Source organism: Lithobates pipiens, unplaced genomic scaffold, assembly GCF_037356315.1.
Source record: "Lithobates pipiens isolate NorthernLeopardFrog02 unplaced genomic scaffold, aLitPip1_a1.2 Scaffold_13, whole genome shotgun sequence".
Lineage (NCBI taxonomy): Eukaryota > Metazoa > Chordata > Amphibia > Anura > Ranidae > Lithobates > Lithobates pipiens.
The window spans coordinates 31,675,389-31,694,787 of NW_027507718.1; the positions used below are offsets into that span (position 1 = coordinate 31,675,389).

Below are 19,399 nucleotides of genomic sequence, written 5' to 3' on the forward strand. Positions count from 1 at the left end.
TTTTTATTTATTTCATTTTTTTAAGTACTCGCTGATACCAATTGACGCTACCTATCGCCTAGGAAGAGTAGGTAGAGGGGTGATTTGGATGAGGCTAGGGTAGGGAGGCTAGGGTGGGGAGACTATGGGGGGGGGTAAGTGACAGCAGGGGGAGTAGTGGGGTAAGCAAGGGCAGGGTGAGGACAGGTTGGGGGGGGGAGTAGGAGGGTGAGGACAGGTTGGGGGGTAAGGGGAGGGCAGGGTGGGGGGGATTATGGGGTAAGGGAGGACAGGGTGGGGGGGATTAGGGAGGACAGGGTGGGGGGGATTAGGGAGGACAGGGTGGGGGGGATTAGGGAGGACAGGGTGGGAGGTAAGGGTGGGGTGGGATAGGGGTTGGGGTGATGGGGATGCAGCTTCTTATACAGGGGGATCCTCTGGAGCCAAGCACTGCTGATACATCTGGTCCTGTCCCTTCCTCTTGGGCCACTTTCCGGTTTAGGCCGATTAATCCGCAGCAGTGCGCCCAACCACCCCCAGTGCACTGATATAGAATAGGCCAGCCTTCAATGAATGTGTGGAGCATTGCTGCAGATTAATCCACCTAAACCCAAAAGTGGTTAAATAGCCTACTTTCTGTCCCAAGGCACCCACTGAACATAGGGGACTCAGAGAAGTTTTCTCCAAAAATAGCTGCACAGCGGGAGATTAGCTCATTGGTAATTTTAGAATTTTAGAGACCCCACCTGCTCTCCATCTCCAGCCCTCCCCACTGAGTTTGCAGCGCTGGGCCACGACAGGAGGGCTGGAGGCTGGTGTGGTATGAGTGGTGGGGGTAAAGATAAGGGCAGAATTGACAGGAGGGGAGGGAAGTATGTTGCCTGCCTATCATGCTGGTGCTTTGATTTCATTGCTTTTGGAGTTTCGGACCAAATACAGAAATAAGGAACTCTGATACTTATTTACAGCATGCTTGTTGTAGGTATGCGACTCAAAAATTGTAAAATCGGACACAGGCAGGGACCGCATGGATCATCAGCAGCCTCAGGTAAAATCGCATTCCAAGCTCTGTTGGCAGTTGCTTTGCCATGATCCAGCTTGTATCTGAAGCTTGTTTATTGAGAAATCTTATCTTGCAGTGCCAATACATAGTGCTGTGGTGCACTATATGTAAGTGACACACAATGAATATTAAATAACAGTATTTACCCATTGTGAGCCTTTTTGTTTCTTCAGAGTACCAGAACATATATATTAGTTTAGGCAACCATTTTAAATAAGGAAGAGAGAAAGACTGATTTCTGGATGCCATGGTTGGATATGTATGATTAGGTGCATTTTGACCTGCCTGTAATTTGGAGGTCATTATCATGTGGTGAGGATCATTTCATGAATTGGTGGCACTCTGGAGTGTAGGCTTCACAGACTGGTGATGGTGATGTAATGGGAAGACTCAAATAAATGGACTTTTCTGACACACTTCTTTACAATAGCTTCATTAGCGCTTCCTAAACTTTTGGTGTTTTAGGTCCAAGGTTAAAGCCCTGATAAAGACAACAACTAGCATTTTGAAAGGGGGCAAACAATTGCTTTTATCATGATAGAGTCACTAAGTGCAAGCAGCTAGAGCAGCCTTTCTCAACCTTTTTAACACAGAGGAACTCTTGAAATAGTTCTTTGGTCTCTGGGAACCCCTGCTAAAAATTAGAAATCTACAACTCATAATACATTAGTGTGATGGTCAGTGGGAAGAATGGTCCTTACACTTGTGGTCATTGGGAAGAATTACCTCCTTACAGATAGCTAAAAAGATCAATGGTGTGAGTGGGAACTTATTTGAGAGGCAGAAATTTCCCAATGCTGAAGGAACCCCTAGCAACCTCTGGAGGAACCCTGCGGTTTCACGGAACCCTGGTTGAGAATCACTGACCTAGAGGTAGCCTGCTTCATGTAACCGTAGCATCCCCAAGACCCTCCAGTCTTGGCCATATATAAGAACTGCCATTAAGCTCACCCTTGCACCTCTAGGTTCCTTAACGTTTTTCTTATAGCTCTTTTGCCCTAGGCTAGTTAGTTCTCAAAAGTTAAAAACAAAGAAAATTCAACTCCCAATAATTATGTTAGCAGCAACAGAATAGTGTTTTTGACACCCTGATCCACTGGCTTTACCTAAACTCAGTCACTAGGAACAAGTGTGGTGATCAGGAAAGTCAAAACTGTTTGAATGCTTGTTCTAGGTGGCAGAAGCCATGGAAACCACAAGGTCAGAATGACATTCAGGTAACTAGCATTTTAGAAATAAGTCCGCAATGTCAGCCCCCATGTTTCTACCCTATACAACATTTGTCTTCCATTTTACCTAAATAACAGCACTGGCATCTTCATAGTTGGGTACTGCAAAGGAACAGTATAAATGCAAGAACACGGAAACTAAGGCAATATACTCACTCACAGTTAAGGAAATCCTAGATATAATTATTTTTCCAGTCTGATTGATAAATGAAGGTAAACTGTTTACTGTTTGCAGAAGGCAAAAGAAAAACTATTTCTCCTTTACATTACTTGCCATAAATTACCCATACTGGGCCTAATTTATAAAAGTGTCTGAAATAAAAGTTGTGTTTATTGTCACACCCCAAGCAGATTTAATCTTTCAAATGTTTTTTTTCCAATGAAGCTCTGAAAATGAACAATTGCTGTCAAACAGAGATTGCTCTCGCACCAGACATTGATAAATGAGGTTGACTGTTTAAATATGAATGTATACATCAATAAAAGATTTCTTTTACTGATGCCAACTATATGTGGTATCTTAAAAATCAATTTTCTGGTGTTACTGTGTGTTTGTAAAGCACTTAATTCTAGGCCTTAGACTGTATCTGTTTCGTGCTAATGCTTCTATAGCTAAGCTTCATTTATCTGTCATAGTTTGAAATAAGCTAAAAGTGTTTAATAAGCAGTACTCACAGTTTGAAATTCTTGTGGAACTTCGTCTTTGGGTCCAAGCTGACAGGCTTGTCTTGCCTTCCTTAAGAGGTCCTTGCAATTTTCCAAAAGAGCGATCTTGCAATCGTCTACACTCTTAAACTGACTCTTGCAAAAAAAAAAGATAAGAAATTATTACAATTTGTAATTTTCATGCAAACGTTTTTTTCTTCTGTTTTTTTAGGAGGCGGGGCTTGCTGGGTAGACTTATACTGGGTTATTGCAAAGTGTTACATTTTTCTCTGGCTCTCAAAGTAGTACACACAATATAAAGGGCATTGTAAATGGTTACAGTCAGGGTCTTCCTTCCTGATTATATTAATTTTACAAGCTAAAAAAGAAAGTGGCTAAAAAAAAAAAAACAAGATTATGGTGGAGCCTACTTGCATAAATAAGGTACAAAACATGTCCATGTTCTGTGAATGAATACAAAGTTTCCGCTGACTGGCCGGCAGGTGGTCTGATGCCATCACACACTCCATCTCAGTCAATAAGATGAAGCTTTGAATTCATTCACAGAATGCAAAGATTCCTCAGAATGGCTGAGCAGTGATTAGCTCAACTTGATTTTATTCTGGGAGGACGGCGGAAAGGTCTCATCCCACTGGCAGAACACAACGCTGTATACTGTATGTAGATGAGGCTACATAGTTTTATACAGCACTCACAGTCCCTGCAATGGTTAGTGAAATAAATAGTTTGCTTGGACCAGCTTGGTCCAAACTAACTATTAAGAAACACAGGTGCGTTTCTAGCCTTGTTCTTAAGGTACTCACCCAGATACATCTGTACGCTGCTGATTTTTTTTTTTTTTAACAATCCATCAATTATTTGAGGTCATTTTTTGCATTATAATGAATAATCTACATCCTTGAGTAAAAAATTTGGATTCCAGGAAAAAAAAGTGAACTGCTAATGCTATTTTGGGAACTTCCCTAGCAAATTTAAATTTGATTGGAGGATCAGATTACTCCACAGATTTTTTTTAAAGTGTAACTTTATTGAACTTTTTTTTATCCTTGTGTTAACAAAACAAAGAAAAAAAAAGGGAAATGTGCCCAGTAAGGCCGCGTACACACGGGCAGACTGTCTGCCCAACTTAGTCCGCCGAAACACATTTCAGCGGACAGTCCGCTCGTGTGTGGGCTTCAGCGGACTTTTTCAGCGGACTGTCTGACAAACAAAGTCTTACGGAATTTCCGTAAGATTGTCCGTCCAAACTTGGTTTGAGCGGACAGTCCGCCCGTGTGTGTGCCAGTCCGCTGTACTTTCGAAATGAGCGGACTTTTCCCGCCCGGAGAAAAGTCTGCACATTTCGAGCGGGTATCCAGAAAGCCGGACTCCTCCGCTAGCAAAAGAGCTACAAGAAGATAGCGGAGGAGTCCGGCGAGAAGACCCCCGAAGACGGAAGACCCCCGGAGCTGTGCAATAAAATATTTTAACCCTGTGTTGTGTTTTTTTTTTTACTTTTTTTCACAGGTGAATGGGTAGGGGTACATTGTACCCCATACTCATTCACATAGGCTGGGGGACCGGTATCCGGGGGCCCCCTTATTAAAGGGGGCTCCCGGATTCCGATAAGCCCCCCGCCCGCAGACCCCGACAACCAACGGCCAGGATTGTCGGGAAGAGGCCCTTGTCCTCATCAACATGGGGACATGGTGCTTTGGGGCCTTCCCCAAGGCACCCCCCATGTTGAGGGCACGCGGCCTGGTAAGGGCTTAGGGGGGGGGGGGGCGCTCGCTCGCCCCCCTTTCCTGGCCGGCCGGGTAGCGTGCTCGGACAAGGGTCTGTTGTGGACTTGGGGGGGACCCCCACGCCGATTTTTTTCGGCATTGGGGTTCCCCTTTAAGTCCATTCCAGGCGGCGGGGCCAGCGACGTCTCCTTCGCGGGCCCCGTCTACCTGGAGACGCGCTCGAAATGAGCGGACTTTCCTCCGCGGGTGTGGGCGAGTCCGTTCATTTCAAAAGTTGAGCGGATTGTATGGCGGACTTAGTCCGCTGTATTAGTCCGCTCAAAAAGTGCCGTGTGTGGGCAAGTCCGTTCATTCAAAAGTTTGGACGGACTGTCTGTCGGATTGTCTGACGAACTTAGTTGGGCAGATAATCCGCCCGTGTGTACGCGGCCTAAGGCACAGCACCGTGACGCAGCTCAGAACAATACAGAACAGAAATATCAGATTATGCGTACATGGCATGACCAGATGGTGTAATAGGGACCAAATAAGGAAGGTCCCTGCTCAGGACATAACATAGCAAACACAATATTTTTAGAGACCCCTGAAGCAACCGTATCTTGTGAATCCCGTCAGAAGGACCAAACATTAGTATATTTCTTGGGGCAAACCTCGTGCTTCGTTGGTTAGTCTATACATAGGTATAGCTTGGTCAATAGGGGTAAGGAGGGTGAGGCCTGAGACTTCCAGTTCATGAGTATCATTTTTTGCCAAAGAAAAACAGTAAACGTATTTTCGTCCCAGTAGGAAGGGTATACTCCACATAACCCAGTAAACATCGTAATGGATTACAGATATTGGGAATCTGAAAAGTTGTACTAGTAAAATCTGTAAACTCAGACCAGTAAGCTCAGCTAGGAGGGCACTCCCAGACCATATGGTAAAAAGAACCTATAGTTCCAGAGTATTTAGTACAAGTCATCTTGCAAAAAATATAAGTGGTATAATAAAAGCGATGGAGAAATTTTGTTTGGATGATCTTATCTTGGGCAGATATAACCATAGGGGATTGTTATCATGCAATTTAGTTTGGACACTGGTAAAACAGGCTTTTTGTATATGGCACCTTACATCAAGGCGAGTTTGAAGTACCCCCACTGCTTTACAAACAGTTAAAGCTGAATTACAGGTATTCAGCTACTTTGTAAAAACTGCAGCCTCATAGACTTATCGCTATTATTCATATCAGTGACAGATGGAAGATAACTTCCAGGGCTCTGACCTTGCTCACTGTGGTCTCAGTTCCTTTAAGAGCAGGGTCCCTGGAACTGCTATGCTTGCCCACCCCTCCTTCTGCCCATTCACAGAAGACTATGTATTATGTAAACTCATACAAAATAGAAAGGCTTCTGTGAATGGGCAGCAGAAGGAAGTTGTGGGCATAGCAGCTGTATGCACTTCTTTCATCTTTCAGCTGGAGTGTGTCCTCCAAGAGGGCAATAAACCTGTCACATGTAAGTAATAGAGGAGAAAACAAAAACCCCTCTGGGTGATCTATGTATATTGCAAGGATTTTAACGAACGTTGTACCTTTGTAGCTTTTTCAGTTCTCATGAAAAATCTGTGTGTTCTACCATGTCCTTTGAACACCAATTCATAAATGAGAATGTCTGTGTTCAATATAATCACTTTCAGCATTCTAATAAGAAAAGTTGTAGTGTCTGCATCCTTTTAGAAATAATTAACCTTTAGGGAGCATCTCATCAAAAATATAATTTCTACTCCAGAGGGTGTCTAAAATTTGATTTGCATCTTAGTACAGACTTCTTGGGAAATCAGTGAGCCAATCATACAAGCAGATATTTTTGGGGAAGTTATGTACACAGAAGGCTTCCAGGTTGGGATATTGCATTGTATTTTAAAATTAAATTAAAATTATTATTCTTAACATACAGCATTGATATAGCACCAACAGTTTACATAGCACTTTACAATGTAAAGGGGGACAATACAATTATAATACAGTAGGAATAGGAGGGCCTGCTCATGAAGCTTACAGTCTAAAAGGGAGGGGGGTGGTGGTACAAAAGGTATTTGCTGCGGGGATGATCTGATGTAGGTGGACCCGGGGTACAGTTCTTAGGTGGAAGTGGGGTAGGCTTCCCTGAATAAGTGAGTTTTCAGGGATCCCCTAAAGGCAGACAGGGTAGGGGCTGACCAGGCAAACTGGTAAGCCCCGACCAACTGCATATGCTTTATCTATTTATTGATTTTTTTGCTATTCTTGCAGCTGTGATCTTCCAGCGATGTGGGGATTAATACAAGCTGCATTTTCCGCTCCCCTGCTCTATTCATAAAAGCTGTACTATTGCTATGGCTTGATGGAATACGGAAGCCTTCAGCAGGAAGGCTGTGTACCCTGTAGGCATTTGAAAGCCTCATTTTCATTTTGACCATATGCCTTTAAGGCAGGGGTTGACAAATTTGCTTGGAATCTAGGAGCCAGCTTAAAAAGTTAGGAGCCAGGTCCGTGACGACGATCCGGACCTGTCCCTGGCCTGACATGGAGACGAGTGAGGGGAAGATAGCAGCGCCGTCGCCGCCCCCCCCCCCCCCCCCCCGTCTCCAAGTCATTGCCCATAGCTCTTAGAGGGACATTTTATTTATTTTTTTCAAATGACAATTTTTTTTTCAATTGCATTTTAGTGTAAATATGAGATCCGAGGTCTCTCTGACCCCAGATCTGATATTTAAGAGGACCTGTCATGCTTTTTCTATTACAAGGGATTTTTACATTCCTTGTAATAAGAATAAAAGTGACACAACATTTTTTTTTAAAAGAACAGTGGAAAAAAAAAAAGTTAAAATAAAGCAGAAAAAATAATAATTTTTAAACGCGCCCTGTCCTGCCCGCATATAAAATCGGTGTTCGAACCACACATAGGAGGTAGCGCCGTGATCGGTAGAGCGAGAGCAATAATTCTACCCCAGACCTCCTCTGTAACTCAAAACGTGCAACCTGTAGAATTTTTTTAAACGTCGCCTATGCAGATTTTAAAGGGTAAAAGTTTGTCGCCATTCCATGAGCGGGTGCAATTTTGAAGCGTGACATGTTGGGTATCAATTTACTCGGCGTAACATTATCTTTCACAATATAAAAAATAATTGGGCTAACTTTACTGTTGTCTTATTTTTTTATTAACTAAATTATTTTTCCCAACAAAAGTGCGCTTGTAAGTCCGCTGCACAAATACGGTGTGACAGACAGTATTGCAACAACCACCATTTTATTCTCTAGGGTGTTAGAATAAAAAATATATATAATGTTTAGGGGGTTCTAAATAAAGGGAAGAAGAGGCAGGTAATATAATACAGGCAGAGGAATCTTCATTAACATTGCTGGTTTGTCATACCAACGGCGACCACAAGAGGGTGCCAGATTCCATAAGGAATCATAGGACCGCAGAAGGCCTCAAAGCCGCGGCCTAAATTTTCGGCCGCCGGCGGATTGGCCCGACGCGATCACGCTGGGGGGGTCCACAGACACAGGATACCCCCAGCTGTGCTGCCCCAGGCGCGAGGTCGCTATTTCTAGTCGCCAATGCGACCTGGTTTTGTCGAGCCCTGCTTTAAGGCCGGGTTCACACCTATGCAAATTATATGCGGGTTTCCTCGCATCCAATTCGCATAGCAGGAGAATATGACTGGCTCCCATATCTCCATTGTGGCTGCGGAGCGCACTGCACTGTACGTCTCTGGCTCAGTTTTTAGGGCCGAATCAGCCCCGATTCGTCCCTGAAATGGGGAACAGGGGCGCACAGTGCTCCTGTGCAATCCGCAGTGGGTTTTAGTGTGAATCCGGCCTCAATGGAATTTTCAGTGAACACATTTATATTAAACACGGAAATAACAATTTAGAATTTTTTTTTTTTTTTTTTACATTTTTACATTCTTGCTAATACTTTTTGTTATATTAAATGTATAGACTCTTAGATTAGCTATTTGACCATTTGAGGAAGTGGTTCATAGCATGTACAGTACACAATTTCCACCAACAAATTCTAAGTGCATTATTTCCAGTGAGTAAGCCAACTCAAAAAAGGTTGATTTACTTACCAGTGTGAAAGTTCACTTTGTGAACATTCAGAAGTGAGGTCAAACCGTTTTCAAATCAACTAATCAATTGTGTTAAACACAAATCCTTTCCCCCTCCCCCATTTTCCTTGCTGTATGAATTTTATGAACTTGCATTGTGAGAAGGAGCAGAGAAAGCACAACAATTGTATACCCCTGCAAAGCAGTAAGCAGAGCCTGCACAAGTAATGATCCAATATTGCTGCCCTCATGTACAACTGTAATTGAACGTTTACAAAGAATCATGTTTATAAGAACATTAAAATATATATTGAGAAGTTTGTTTACACCAAGCTGATCTCTTTATATGCAACTATAATGCTCCTTTCACATTAGCTGTATCATTTACAGCCCCCCTGAAAAGTGTTCTGGGGTGGAGGGTGAATGGATGTCTGCAAGTGATACTTCTGCCTCCTGATGACCGTTTTTTTTTCATAAATACTCCTTCCTTATTTTATTTGTGAACAGTATATTTTACATTACAGATCTGCACAACTGCAAGCCAAGCATTTGCCTCATGGTTGCAGTGCAGCCTGATTCACTTAAATGGGAGAGTCTGATAGGCAGCGACACCTGTCAAACTCTGCTGTGGCATTAAAAATGACACACCACAGTGCAAAGCTCCAAGCAAGCAGCACCATGTTTCTCTTGCAGGTGAGCAGTAAAAAACAGACAAACCACCTGTTTTTACTGTTCCCGGTGGCTTGTGTGAAAGGTGCCTAAAAATTAAATTGAATAACCTACATGAAACATTACTGAACATTAGACTTGACGTGCTTGTAAACCCTTACATATACCCACTGAACTAACAAGCCTCAGGTAATACACAGATATGAAACAAATCCTCCTACATAAATTGTACCTGTTAATTTGCAACCCTCTCGCAACAGTCTTCCAAAACACACAATTTACATACATCTCTAAGCAGCAGAAAGCAGGGGGTGGGGATCTGAGGTCACACACACTGCAGAGCTAGAACACAGAGCTCTGACAAATCTGATAGGCGATTGGAGGGAATGGACACACTCACCTCTAAGCCCTTGTACACACGGTCGGACATTCCGGCGGAAAATGTCCGATCGGACCATGTTGTCGGACTTGTGTGGGCTTCATCTGACTTTTTCCGTCGGAATGTCCGACCAACAAAGTTTGAGAGCTGGATATAAAAAATTTCCCACATGATCCGATCAGACTTTGTCCGATCGTTTGTAGAGAATTCCGATCAGACAAAGTGCCATGCATGCTCAGACCAAAGCTTTTGGCTACTAGCCTGGATGTAGTCCCGTCGTAACTAATGTCACAACACTTTACGAATGATTGGATTTTCCGACAACTTTGTCCGACCATGTGTATGCAACACCAGTTTCGGACAAAATCCGTTGGAAAAAATCTGACGGATTTTGTTGTCGAAATGTCCGACTGTGTGTACACGGGCTTACAGGCTCAAAGAAAAACAAACACAGAGCTGAGTCTGAGTGATCAGATATGTGCTGGAGGGGGGCGAACCATCTCCTGTGAGGTGTTGGCTAAAAGTCTTTTCAGTGTCTAATGCAGACAACAGAGGGATCAGAGAATAACCAGGCTCAGTGCTCTGGATTTAAGCTAGTGCACACTACAGAGGGATGTTTCACTTTCAGGTCTAAACCACCGAAGGCTGGCCAGACACTAGAAGAATTTTGTTTAAAAACTTTTGTTCAGGAACACTCCCTTTGATTTTCATATTTTTAGTGGAGTCAGAGCTTTGTTTTTTTTTTGTTTTTCAGCCACAGTGCCGAAAAAAATCTGAAGGCATGCGATGGAAACATTTTCTCGACAAACAAATTTCCAACAGTGAATAATGAGAAATCATTTTAACATTCGTGTAAAATGTAATTTTGAACTATATTCATCAGGGCACTGAATGTACTGATACATACATATTTTTGTACGAATAGTCGTATGAACTTTTATTCATAAATCTACTAGTATATGGCCAAATTTAGGCTTCGAGTTTTGTGACTTTAAATTGCAATTTGCTGCCATATACACTTATATGGTCACCAAATCTTATTTTAATTATTTTATTTAAAATAGGCAGCAAAAAATACCACAAATATTTATCAGTAGAGGAAAATTCTTCAATGAAAGGCCAAAAATCTATCTGCAGTTGTTTATAATAACTGTATAAACGAAATTCCATAAAAAAGAGGGTTTGTGCTTATCAATGCGAGACTGCTTTGAATGCTTGCATAGAAAAAATGCACTGCTTTATGCACATGCGCTAAATATGAAAACAGAAAAATATACCTGGGCTACTGGTTTAGAAACCATAATCTTTTTGCATCAACAATTTAATGTGCCTCAATGTAAACACATAAAACACTCAGTGGTTAGCAAAATGCGTAATACAAGGTATTGCAGTTATTTTATTATCACCGTTTCCTTAAGGTTCATCAATGTTTCCATATTTTAATAAGAAAAGCAGCAGTGTGCAACCTAAACTGAATCAACATTTTACACAACCTGATTTTTAATTATAATGAATTAAAACAAAACGGAATGCTTTATGCGCCATGCAATTTAGAAAAGAATAATCCTATATGAACCTATCCACATATTCCGAAAGTTTTGCTGCGGAAATTGTAAGCTATATACAGTGCCTTGTGAAAGTATTCGGCCCCCTTGAACTTTTCAGGCTTCAAACATAAAGATATAACATTTTTATTTTTTGTGAAGAATCACCAACAAGTGGGACACAATTGTGAAGTGGAACGAAATCTATTGGATAATTTAAACTTTTTTAGCAAATAAAAAACTGAAAAGTGGTGCGTGCAAAATTATTCAGCCCCTTTACTTTCAGTGCAGCAAACTCACTCCAGAAGTTCAGCAAGGATCTGTGAATGATCCAATGTTGTCCTAAATGACTGATGGTGATAAATAGAATCCACCTGTGTGTAATCAAGTCTCTGTATAAATGCACCTGCTCTGTGATAGTCTCAGGGTTCTGTTGAAAGCGCAGAGAACATCATGAAGACCAAGGAACACACCAGGCAAGTCCGTAATACTGTTGTGGAAAAGTTTAAAGCCGGATTTGGATACAAAAAGATTTCCCAAGCTTTAAAAATCCCAAGGACGCCTGTGCAAGCGATCATTTTGAAATGGAATGAGTATCAGACCACTGCAAATCTACCAAGACCTGGCCGTCCCTCTAAACTTTCAGCTCAGACAAGGAGAAGACTGATCAGAGATGCAGCCAAGAGGCCCATGATCACTCTGGATGAACTGCAGAGAACTACAGCTGAGGTGGGAGAGTCTGTCCATAGGAAAACAATCAGTCGTACACTGCACAAATCTGGCCTTTATGGAAGAGTGGCAAGAAGAAAGCCATTTCTCAAAGATATCCATAAAAAGTCTTGTCTAAAGTTTGCTACAAGCCACCTGGGAGACACACCAAACATGTGGGACAAGGTGCTCTGGTCAGATGAAACCAAAATTGAACTTTTTGCCCACAATGCAAAACGATACGTTTGGCGTAAAAGCAACACAGCTCATCACCCTCAACACACCATCCCCACTGTCAAACATGGTGGTGGCAGCATCATGGTTTGGGCCTGCTTTTCTTCAGCAGGGACAGGGAAGATGGTTAAAATTGAGGGGAAGATGGATGCAGCCAAATACAGGACCATTCTGGATGAAAACCTGTTGGAGTCTGCAAAAGACCTGAAACTGGGACGGAGATTTATCTTCCAACAAGACAATGATCCCAAACATACAGCAAAATCTACAAAGGAATGGTTCACAAATAAACGTAATCCAGGTGTTAGAATGGCCAAGTCAAAGTCCAGACCTGAATCCAATCAAGAATCTGTGGAAAGAGCTGAAAACTGCTGTTCACAAACGCTCTTCATCCAACCTCACTGAGCTCGAGCTGTTTTGCAAGGAAGAATGGGCAAGAATTTCAGTCTCTCGATGTGCAAAACTGATAGTGGCTCTACAAAGTATTAACGCAATTATTTCGTTCCACTTCACAATTGTGTCCCACTTGTTGGTGATTCTTCACAAAAAAATTTTTTTTATATCTTTATGTTTGAAGCCTGAAATGTGGCAAAAGGTTGAAAAGTTCAAGGGGGCCGAATACTTTCGCAAGGCACTGTAGAATATAGTCTTTTTACTAAAATGTCTAAAGTAAATATCTAGTCTTGGCTTAATGGACTCTGAATACTATATTTTTATTTACGCGGCAACAACATATCACGTGTATTAAAAGAGGTTGTAAACCTCCCTCTAATGATTGTACCTAGAGGTAAGCCTAGAATAAGGCTTACCTATAGGTACTGTAAAATATCTCCTAAGTGTGCACCATTTAAGATAGATTTACTGGTCATTGGCGCATGCGCACTGAAGGAACAGCCGCCCATGCCATTTCTTCGGGAGCGTGTGCGGCTCCGGCCAGTCAAACAGCCAGAGTCAGCGGCTCCGGAAGGGAGAGGGGCGAAGATGGATGCGGCCTGCAGCGAGGACGACGCGGGCTTCGTTTTCAGGTAAGTGTAACATAATGTGCTAGTATGCGATGCATACTAGCACATTATGCCTTTACAGGGAAAAAAAAAAAAAAACACACACACAGTTTACTTCTTCTTTAAAGCAACAGCTACGCAAAGAATAGGGTCAGGAGAAGAACTCAGGTAGCCTATTGGTGACATTTGTAAATGTTACTAAAATTAATACACTCAAAAGGAAACTAAAAATTAGGTAAACATATTAAAGTGATATTAAACTCAAAACCAAAAATTTTATAAAATTGCAGCTTACCGATCATTAGATGTTCGGAAACCAGTACTCATGCAGATCAGATTTGTGCACATGTGCCAGCACACAAATGGACTCTGGCCAGTAACTGGCATGCACCGACATGTCAGCATATCCATATGCGCCAGCGTTCTTTGGCGTACGCATCTGGGTGCATTGACGCACACCTGCTCATGTCCAGTCCCAGGAATGGTGCCAAGCTGCATTTTAAAATGAGGCCCTGATGTGTGCTGATTGTTGGATGTTCTCAAGCTCTGTGTGATCCTTGCATCCATGCTTTCTGGTTACTTTGCTGCCTGACTACCTGTTACTGACTCTGTTCCAAGATATCTCTCCGAATCTCTCCTGGTCCTGAACCTGGCTTGCTGCTTGACTTTGCTCCAGCTCGATCTCCTGTATTTAACTCGGCTTGTCTCCAGATTCTGCTCCTGCTACTACTGCCCATCTGTGCATGACCCTGGCCCGTTTCCTGATTGCCTCTCTCCAGGTGTCTGACCATGTATGACTTTGGCTCTTGTTTTCTGTGCCTCGGTCTGCTCCTCCTGAGCCTGGTAATCCCACGTACCAGATCTGTTTTCCAGGTCCAATTCGGCATTCTTACGCTATCAGTTCATGAACTGCTTACTGCAACTGATCATGAGGTACAGTGCCTTGAAAAAGTATTCATACCCCCTGAAATTTTCCACATTTTTACAGTTCACACCGCACGCAGTTCTAGTGAGTTTGTGATACAATTTGCTAGGTTCCAGTACAGTTCTGTGCAGAAAAAAAAAATAGGATTTTTTGTACTCACCGTAAAATCTCTTTCTCTCCAATTCACCGACCGACACAGCTCCTCTCTTAGCCATTGGGTGAATACAACCTTTAGGAGAATACTAGTCATTACTTGTTATGTAACACACAGAACTTTCCAGTTCTGCCCAGGGGGTGGTCCCTTAGGTAACAACCTCCAGCCTGCCATGCAGTCATCAATATGTCAACAAGCAGTATAACGTAAAGAGAAAAAAGGAGGGGCAGGTGCTGTGTCGGTCGGTGAATTACAGAGAAAAGGATTTTACGTTGAGTACAAAAAAAAATCCTATTTTCTCTTATATTCACCGACCGACACAGCTTCTTTCTTAGCCATTGGGACATCCCCAAGCAATGCCAAACGCGGGGTGGGAAAAAAAACGCATAAAACTTCATCCACCATGGCAAGTGGGAACTAGTGAAAACTTTACCCACAAGAAAACAACAGTGTGTGGACAATCCACCACTAAACCAGGGTACCCTCAACAGGAGTGACTACCCACAACCGCACCAAAAACTGTGGACTGTAATGCAACAGTGCATTAACTTACGGGACTGTGTTTTTTATTGAAAAACCAGGAAAAAAAATATTGCATACTCAATCAGCCGATGCACTGACGTCTACCTTGTAGAACTTGGTAAACGTGTGGACAGATGACCAGGTCTCCGCTTTACACACCTGGTGTTGGAAGGCCCAAGACATTCCGATTGCCCTCGTGGAGTGGGCCGTGACTGGAAAGGGGGGGCACCTGCCCCTTCAAGGCGTAGGCTTGTACTACAATCTGTCTGATCCACCTTGAAATGGTTGCCAACGAGACTTTCTTTGGACCAGCCACCAAAACAAACAGCGAGTCTGACTTCCGAAAAGGGAGCCATGGCAGACAAATACACCTTTAGAGCCCGAACCCCGTCCAGAACGTGAAGGGCCACCTCCCTAGGATGTGTCGGCTTAGGACACAGAGATGGTAACACAAAGTCCTCACTGATGTGAAATGCCGAAACCACCTTGTGGATAACCAGGTAGGGTGACTTGCAGGACAAAGCCGCCAGTTCTGAACCCCTCCTGGCCGATGTAATGGCCACTAGAAAGACCACTTTCTGGGAAAGTCAACAGAGGGAGCTCCCTGATATTTTCAAACTGCGTTTTTTTCGAAGCGCCGATAACACCAGGTTCGGATCCCACGGAGGTAACGGTAGACGCACCTGAGGGACTACGTGTCGCACCCCTTGAACAAAAATGTACTCACCAGTGAGTGAGATGCCAGGGGTCGTTGGAAAAAGACAGCCAAGGCTGATATTTGTCCCTTAAATGGTGCTTAACGTCAATTTCTGGTCTACTCCTTGCTGAAGAAACAACAGGATCATGGATATAGCAAAGGAGCGCGGATGCCATCCTTTCTCCTCACACATGGAGATGGAGGCCTTCCAGGTACGATGATAGATCTTCCTGGAAGATTTCCGTGCCCTCCACATAGTGGGAATCACAGAGTCTGAAAGACCCCTGTTCCTCAACACCTGGCTCTCAATAGCCATGCCGTAAAAGCCAGCAATGGTAAAGCAGGATGGAGAATTGGACCCCGAGACAGAAGGTCCTCCCATAACGGCAGTCGGTCTGCATACCAGGGATGCTGGGGCCAATCTGGGACGACCAGAATTACTGGGATCCCCTCGACTCGCACTCCGCGAAGCAGACGTAGTAACAGTTTTAGTGGAGGAAAGGCATAAATCAGCTGATACTGACCCCACGGAGCTACCAGCGCGCGTCCGCCCAGGGATCTCTTGTCCTGGACACGAATCTTGTCACCTTCCCATTGAGACGGGTGGCCAGCAGATTCACGTCTGGTGTGCCCCACCGCTGACACAGCAGCCTGAATATCTCCGGATGCAATGCCCAATCTCCTGGGTCCAGCATCTGGCCACTCAGATAGTCCACCTGCCAGTTTTCCACCCCCGGGATGTAAATGGCCGACAGGGCCGGTACATGTCGCTCTGCCCACCGAAGTATGTGAGCGACCTCCCTGCGGTGGCTGAGCTTCTTGTTCCTCCTTGGTGATTGACGTATGCCACTTCAATGGCATTGTCTGACTGGATCCTGATCGGACGCCCTTGTAGTCTCATCGACCATGTGGAAAGGCATAGCCTGATCACTCTTAGCTCGAGCAGATTGATCGGCAACTTGGAATCTTCCGTTGACCAGAGGCCCTGAGCTGACTGAACCCCCATCACTCCACCTCAACCGGATAGGCTGGCATCCGTTGTGATCACTGTCCATTTCAGAGGTAGGAACAACTTCCCGGACTGAAGCACCGGGGACCTAAGCCACCAGATCAGGGAATCTGACTAACTGACTCACCTGGCTCTCCCAATCCAGGGACAACTGAGATTTGTCCCACTTTGTTAAAATCTCCTTCTGCAGAACTCTGGTGTGGAACTGGGCATACGGTACTGCATCGAAGGAGGCCACCATGAGTCCCAGGACTCGCATGCAGAAGCGAAGCAACGCCAAAACTGGAGCCAATACCTTGGTAAAGACTCAGGGGGCTGATGCCAGACCAAAAAGGGAGAGCCACAAATTGGTAGTGAGCTTCCCCGTCTGCAAACCGCAGAAACTTTTGATGCCGGAGGCATATGGGTATGTGCAGGTACGCATCCTGGATGCCCAAGGACACCAGGGAGTCCCCTTGATGGAGTTCAGTGACTACTGAGCAAACTGATTCCATTCTGAACCTCTGTACTTTCACAAAGTGATTGAGGGCTTTTAGGTCCAAGAATGTAGTTCCCAAGAAGAAAGGGGTACGTCCAAACAGATTTGAGTAGAATCCCTGGAAACTTTCTGATTCCGGAACCAGTACAACCACCCCGCGATTCAGCAGGTCCCTTACCCCCCCCCCAAGAGGGCCTCCCGGCGAGCCGGGGAAGAATCTGTTTGGTGGCCAAGAGAGAAACTCGATCTTGTAGCCTGAGGAAATCAGATCACAGACCCATTGGTCGGATAGTCGAGAGGACCACCGGGCTGCAAACTCCCGAAGGCAAACCTTCATGCGGTAGCACTTTTGTTTGCAGGCTTGCGGTTCCGAGGACGTTTTTGTCCTTCTGTGGTCATCCTGTCAGGCTGGGGGCGTTTGGCCGAAAAAGCCATTTGTGAGCGCAAAATGAGGGCCCTTGCCCACGACGTGGCTCCTTTGCCTTCATGGCCTGTGAGAGTAGCGTACTCTTACCACCGGTGCCATTTTTAATAATGTCATCCAACGAGGCTCCAAAGAGTCGGTCACCAAGGAAGGGAAGATCCGTCAGAGCCTTTTTAGACGCCTGGTCAGCAGACCAGCATTTCAACCAAATCAGACGCCTCAACACCACTGCTGACACCGAAGCCATGGATAACAGGGGGAGAGTATCCAGGGCCGCGTCACAAACATACTTAAGGCCTTGCATTAGTTGGTCCACTAGTTCCACGCAGACAGGAGAAGCCTGTTCTCCCAATTCGCAGTGCAGCAGTTTTGCCCTCTCAGTGTCTGCGACACAAGTGTGGATGCCAGTACTGGTCGCACGGCCACTGCCTTGGCCTTCCTGTCTGTGGGATCCTTAAATGCAGGAAGTCCCCTCTACCGGGATCGTGGTTACTTTGTTTAACCTAGATACTGGGGGGTCCGCGACCGGAGGAGCCGACCACTTTTTGAGAAGGCTCTCCTCGAAGGGGTAACACACCGCCATGTATTTGGGGACCGAAAAGGTCCGTTGCGGTCAACCCCATTCCTTGTAAATGAACTTGTCAAAATAAGTCAGATACGGGAACCTTAGGTGAACAGGCTGGCTTACGGGACCCAAAAGGGACCGCTACCTCAGCAGAGGAATCTGCTGGCTCCTGAATCTTCAGGGTATCACGCACAGCTGTGATAAGTGCTCCAACAAGTGCTTTGCTTCGCACGGACCCGGATGGGGAATCCTCCTCACTGTCTGAACGGTCCCGGCCATCTGACACGACAGAGCAGGGGTCGCCAGCTTCAGCAGGGCCAGAGTCTGCGTCAGAGCTCTCCCCAAAGAAAGGGGGGGGCGCGCTTTTTAGCGCCAACACACCGCCTCCATCTTGGCAAAGAACTAATTGAGGACCGCCGACAAGGTGTCCAAGGGCAGTCCGCAGACGACCCGTTGCAATTGCCTGGATTTCGGGGGAAGAAACACCAGTTTCTGAAGCCATGCTGACCCTACCCTGTCTGCCACCCGAAGGGGACTTAGGACAGTGACAGTCCCACCCTCCTTACTGCTGCTGGCTGAGGGGCTCTTTCCCGCAGGACTCAACACCCTGAGGGGTTCTGCGCTATCCAGCAGGTAGTGCCTGTAGTCTGTTGGCTCCCAGGTGCAGAGGAAACCGCTCTGTCGGTGGAAGCAGCTGCTAATGGCACTGAAACCACTCTGAAGTGTGCTCAGGCTCAAAGAAAATGGCTGCCCAGCGTCTAGCATAAGGACATAAAACACAAGGAAAATGGCCGCCAGAGCACAGGAGCACATGCCTCCGCTAGAGAACACTGAAAAACATGTTTAGGCTTCTAGAAAATGACCGCCGATGTCCAGTATAGGAACAATCACAGGGAAAATGGCCGCCAAAGCCCAGGAGAGCATGCTTTCCAATACCCACACCTAAGATGACCGCCGAATGGAAAACCATGAAGGACAGGGAGAACAACAATGACGGTGAACACAGCGCTGCACAGAACACAAGCACAGCCTCACTGGGGCATGAAAAAAACAGGACCCAGGATACAGCCAGCCAGCCCTACCCCCCCCCCACCAGCTGAGGGCCCCACCGGAGAGCCCCTCACAGACACATACACACCGCTCTGCAGAATCCCCCCAGGGAGGGGGGAGGGAGAAAGGGACAGGGAAAGAAGAGAATCGACCTCCCAGGGAATGCCCAGCTGCTCAGCCCCACCGAGGTAGGGAGAGCTGTACTTGCCAGTCCTGAAGAGCTGGGAGATATTCCATTACAGACCCACTCTCTGATCAGTACAGGTTGGCTGCTGGCCCGACACACTGTGACGCAGACATCAGTA

General features: G+C 45.1%; 1 protein-coding gene across 1 annotated transcript in view; it reads right to left on the bottom strand.

Annotated features, from left to right (window-relative positions):
- Positions 1 to 19,399, bottom strand: part of SMC5 (structural maintenance of chromosomes 5) — a 133,656-nt gene that overhangs the window by 40,944 nt on the left and 73,313 nt on the right. Inside the window, exon 18 of the mRNA XM_077474956.1 lies at positions 2,947 to 3,072. Within this exon, the coding sequence (XP_077331082.1) occupies positions 2,947 to 3,072 (126 nt within the window). The remainder of the gene's footprint in view (positions 1 to 2,946; positions 3,073 to 19,399) is intronic.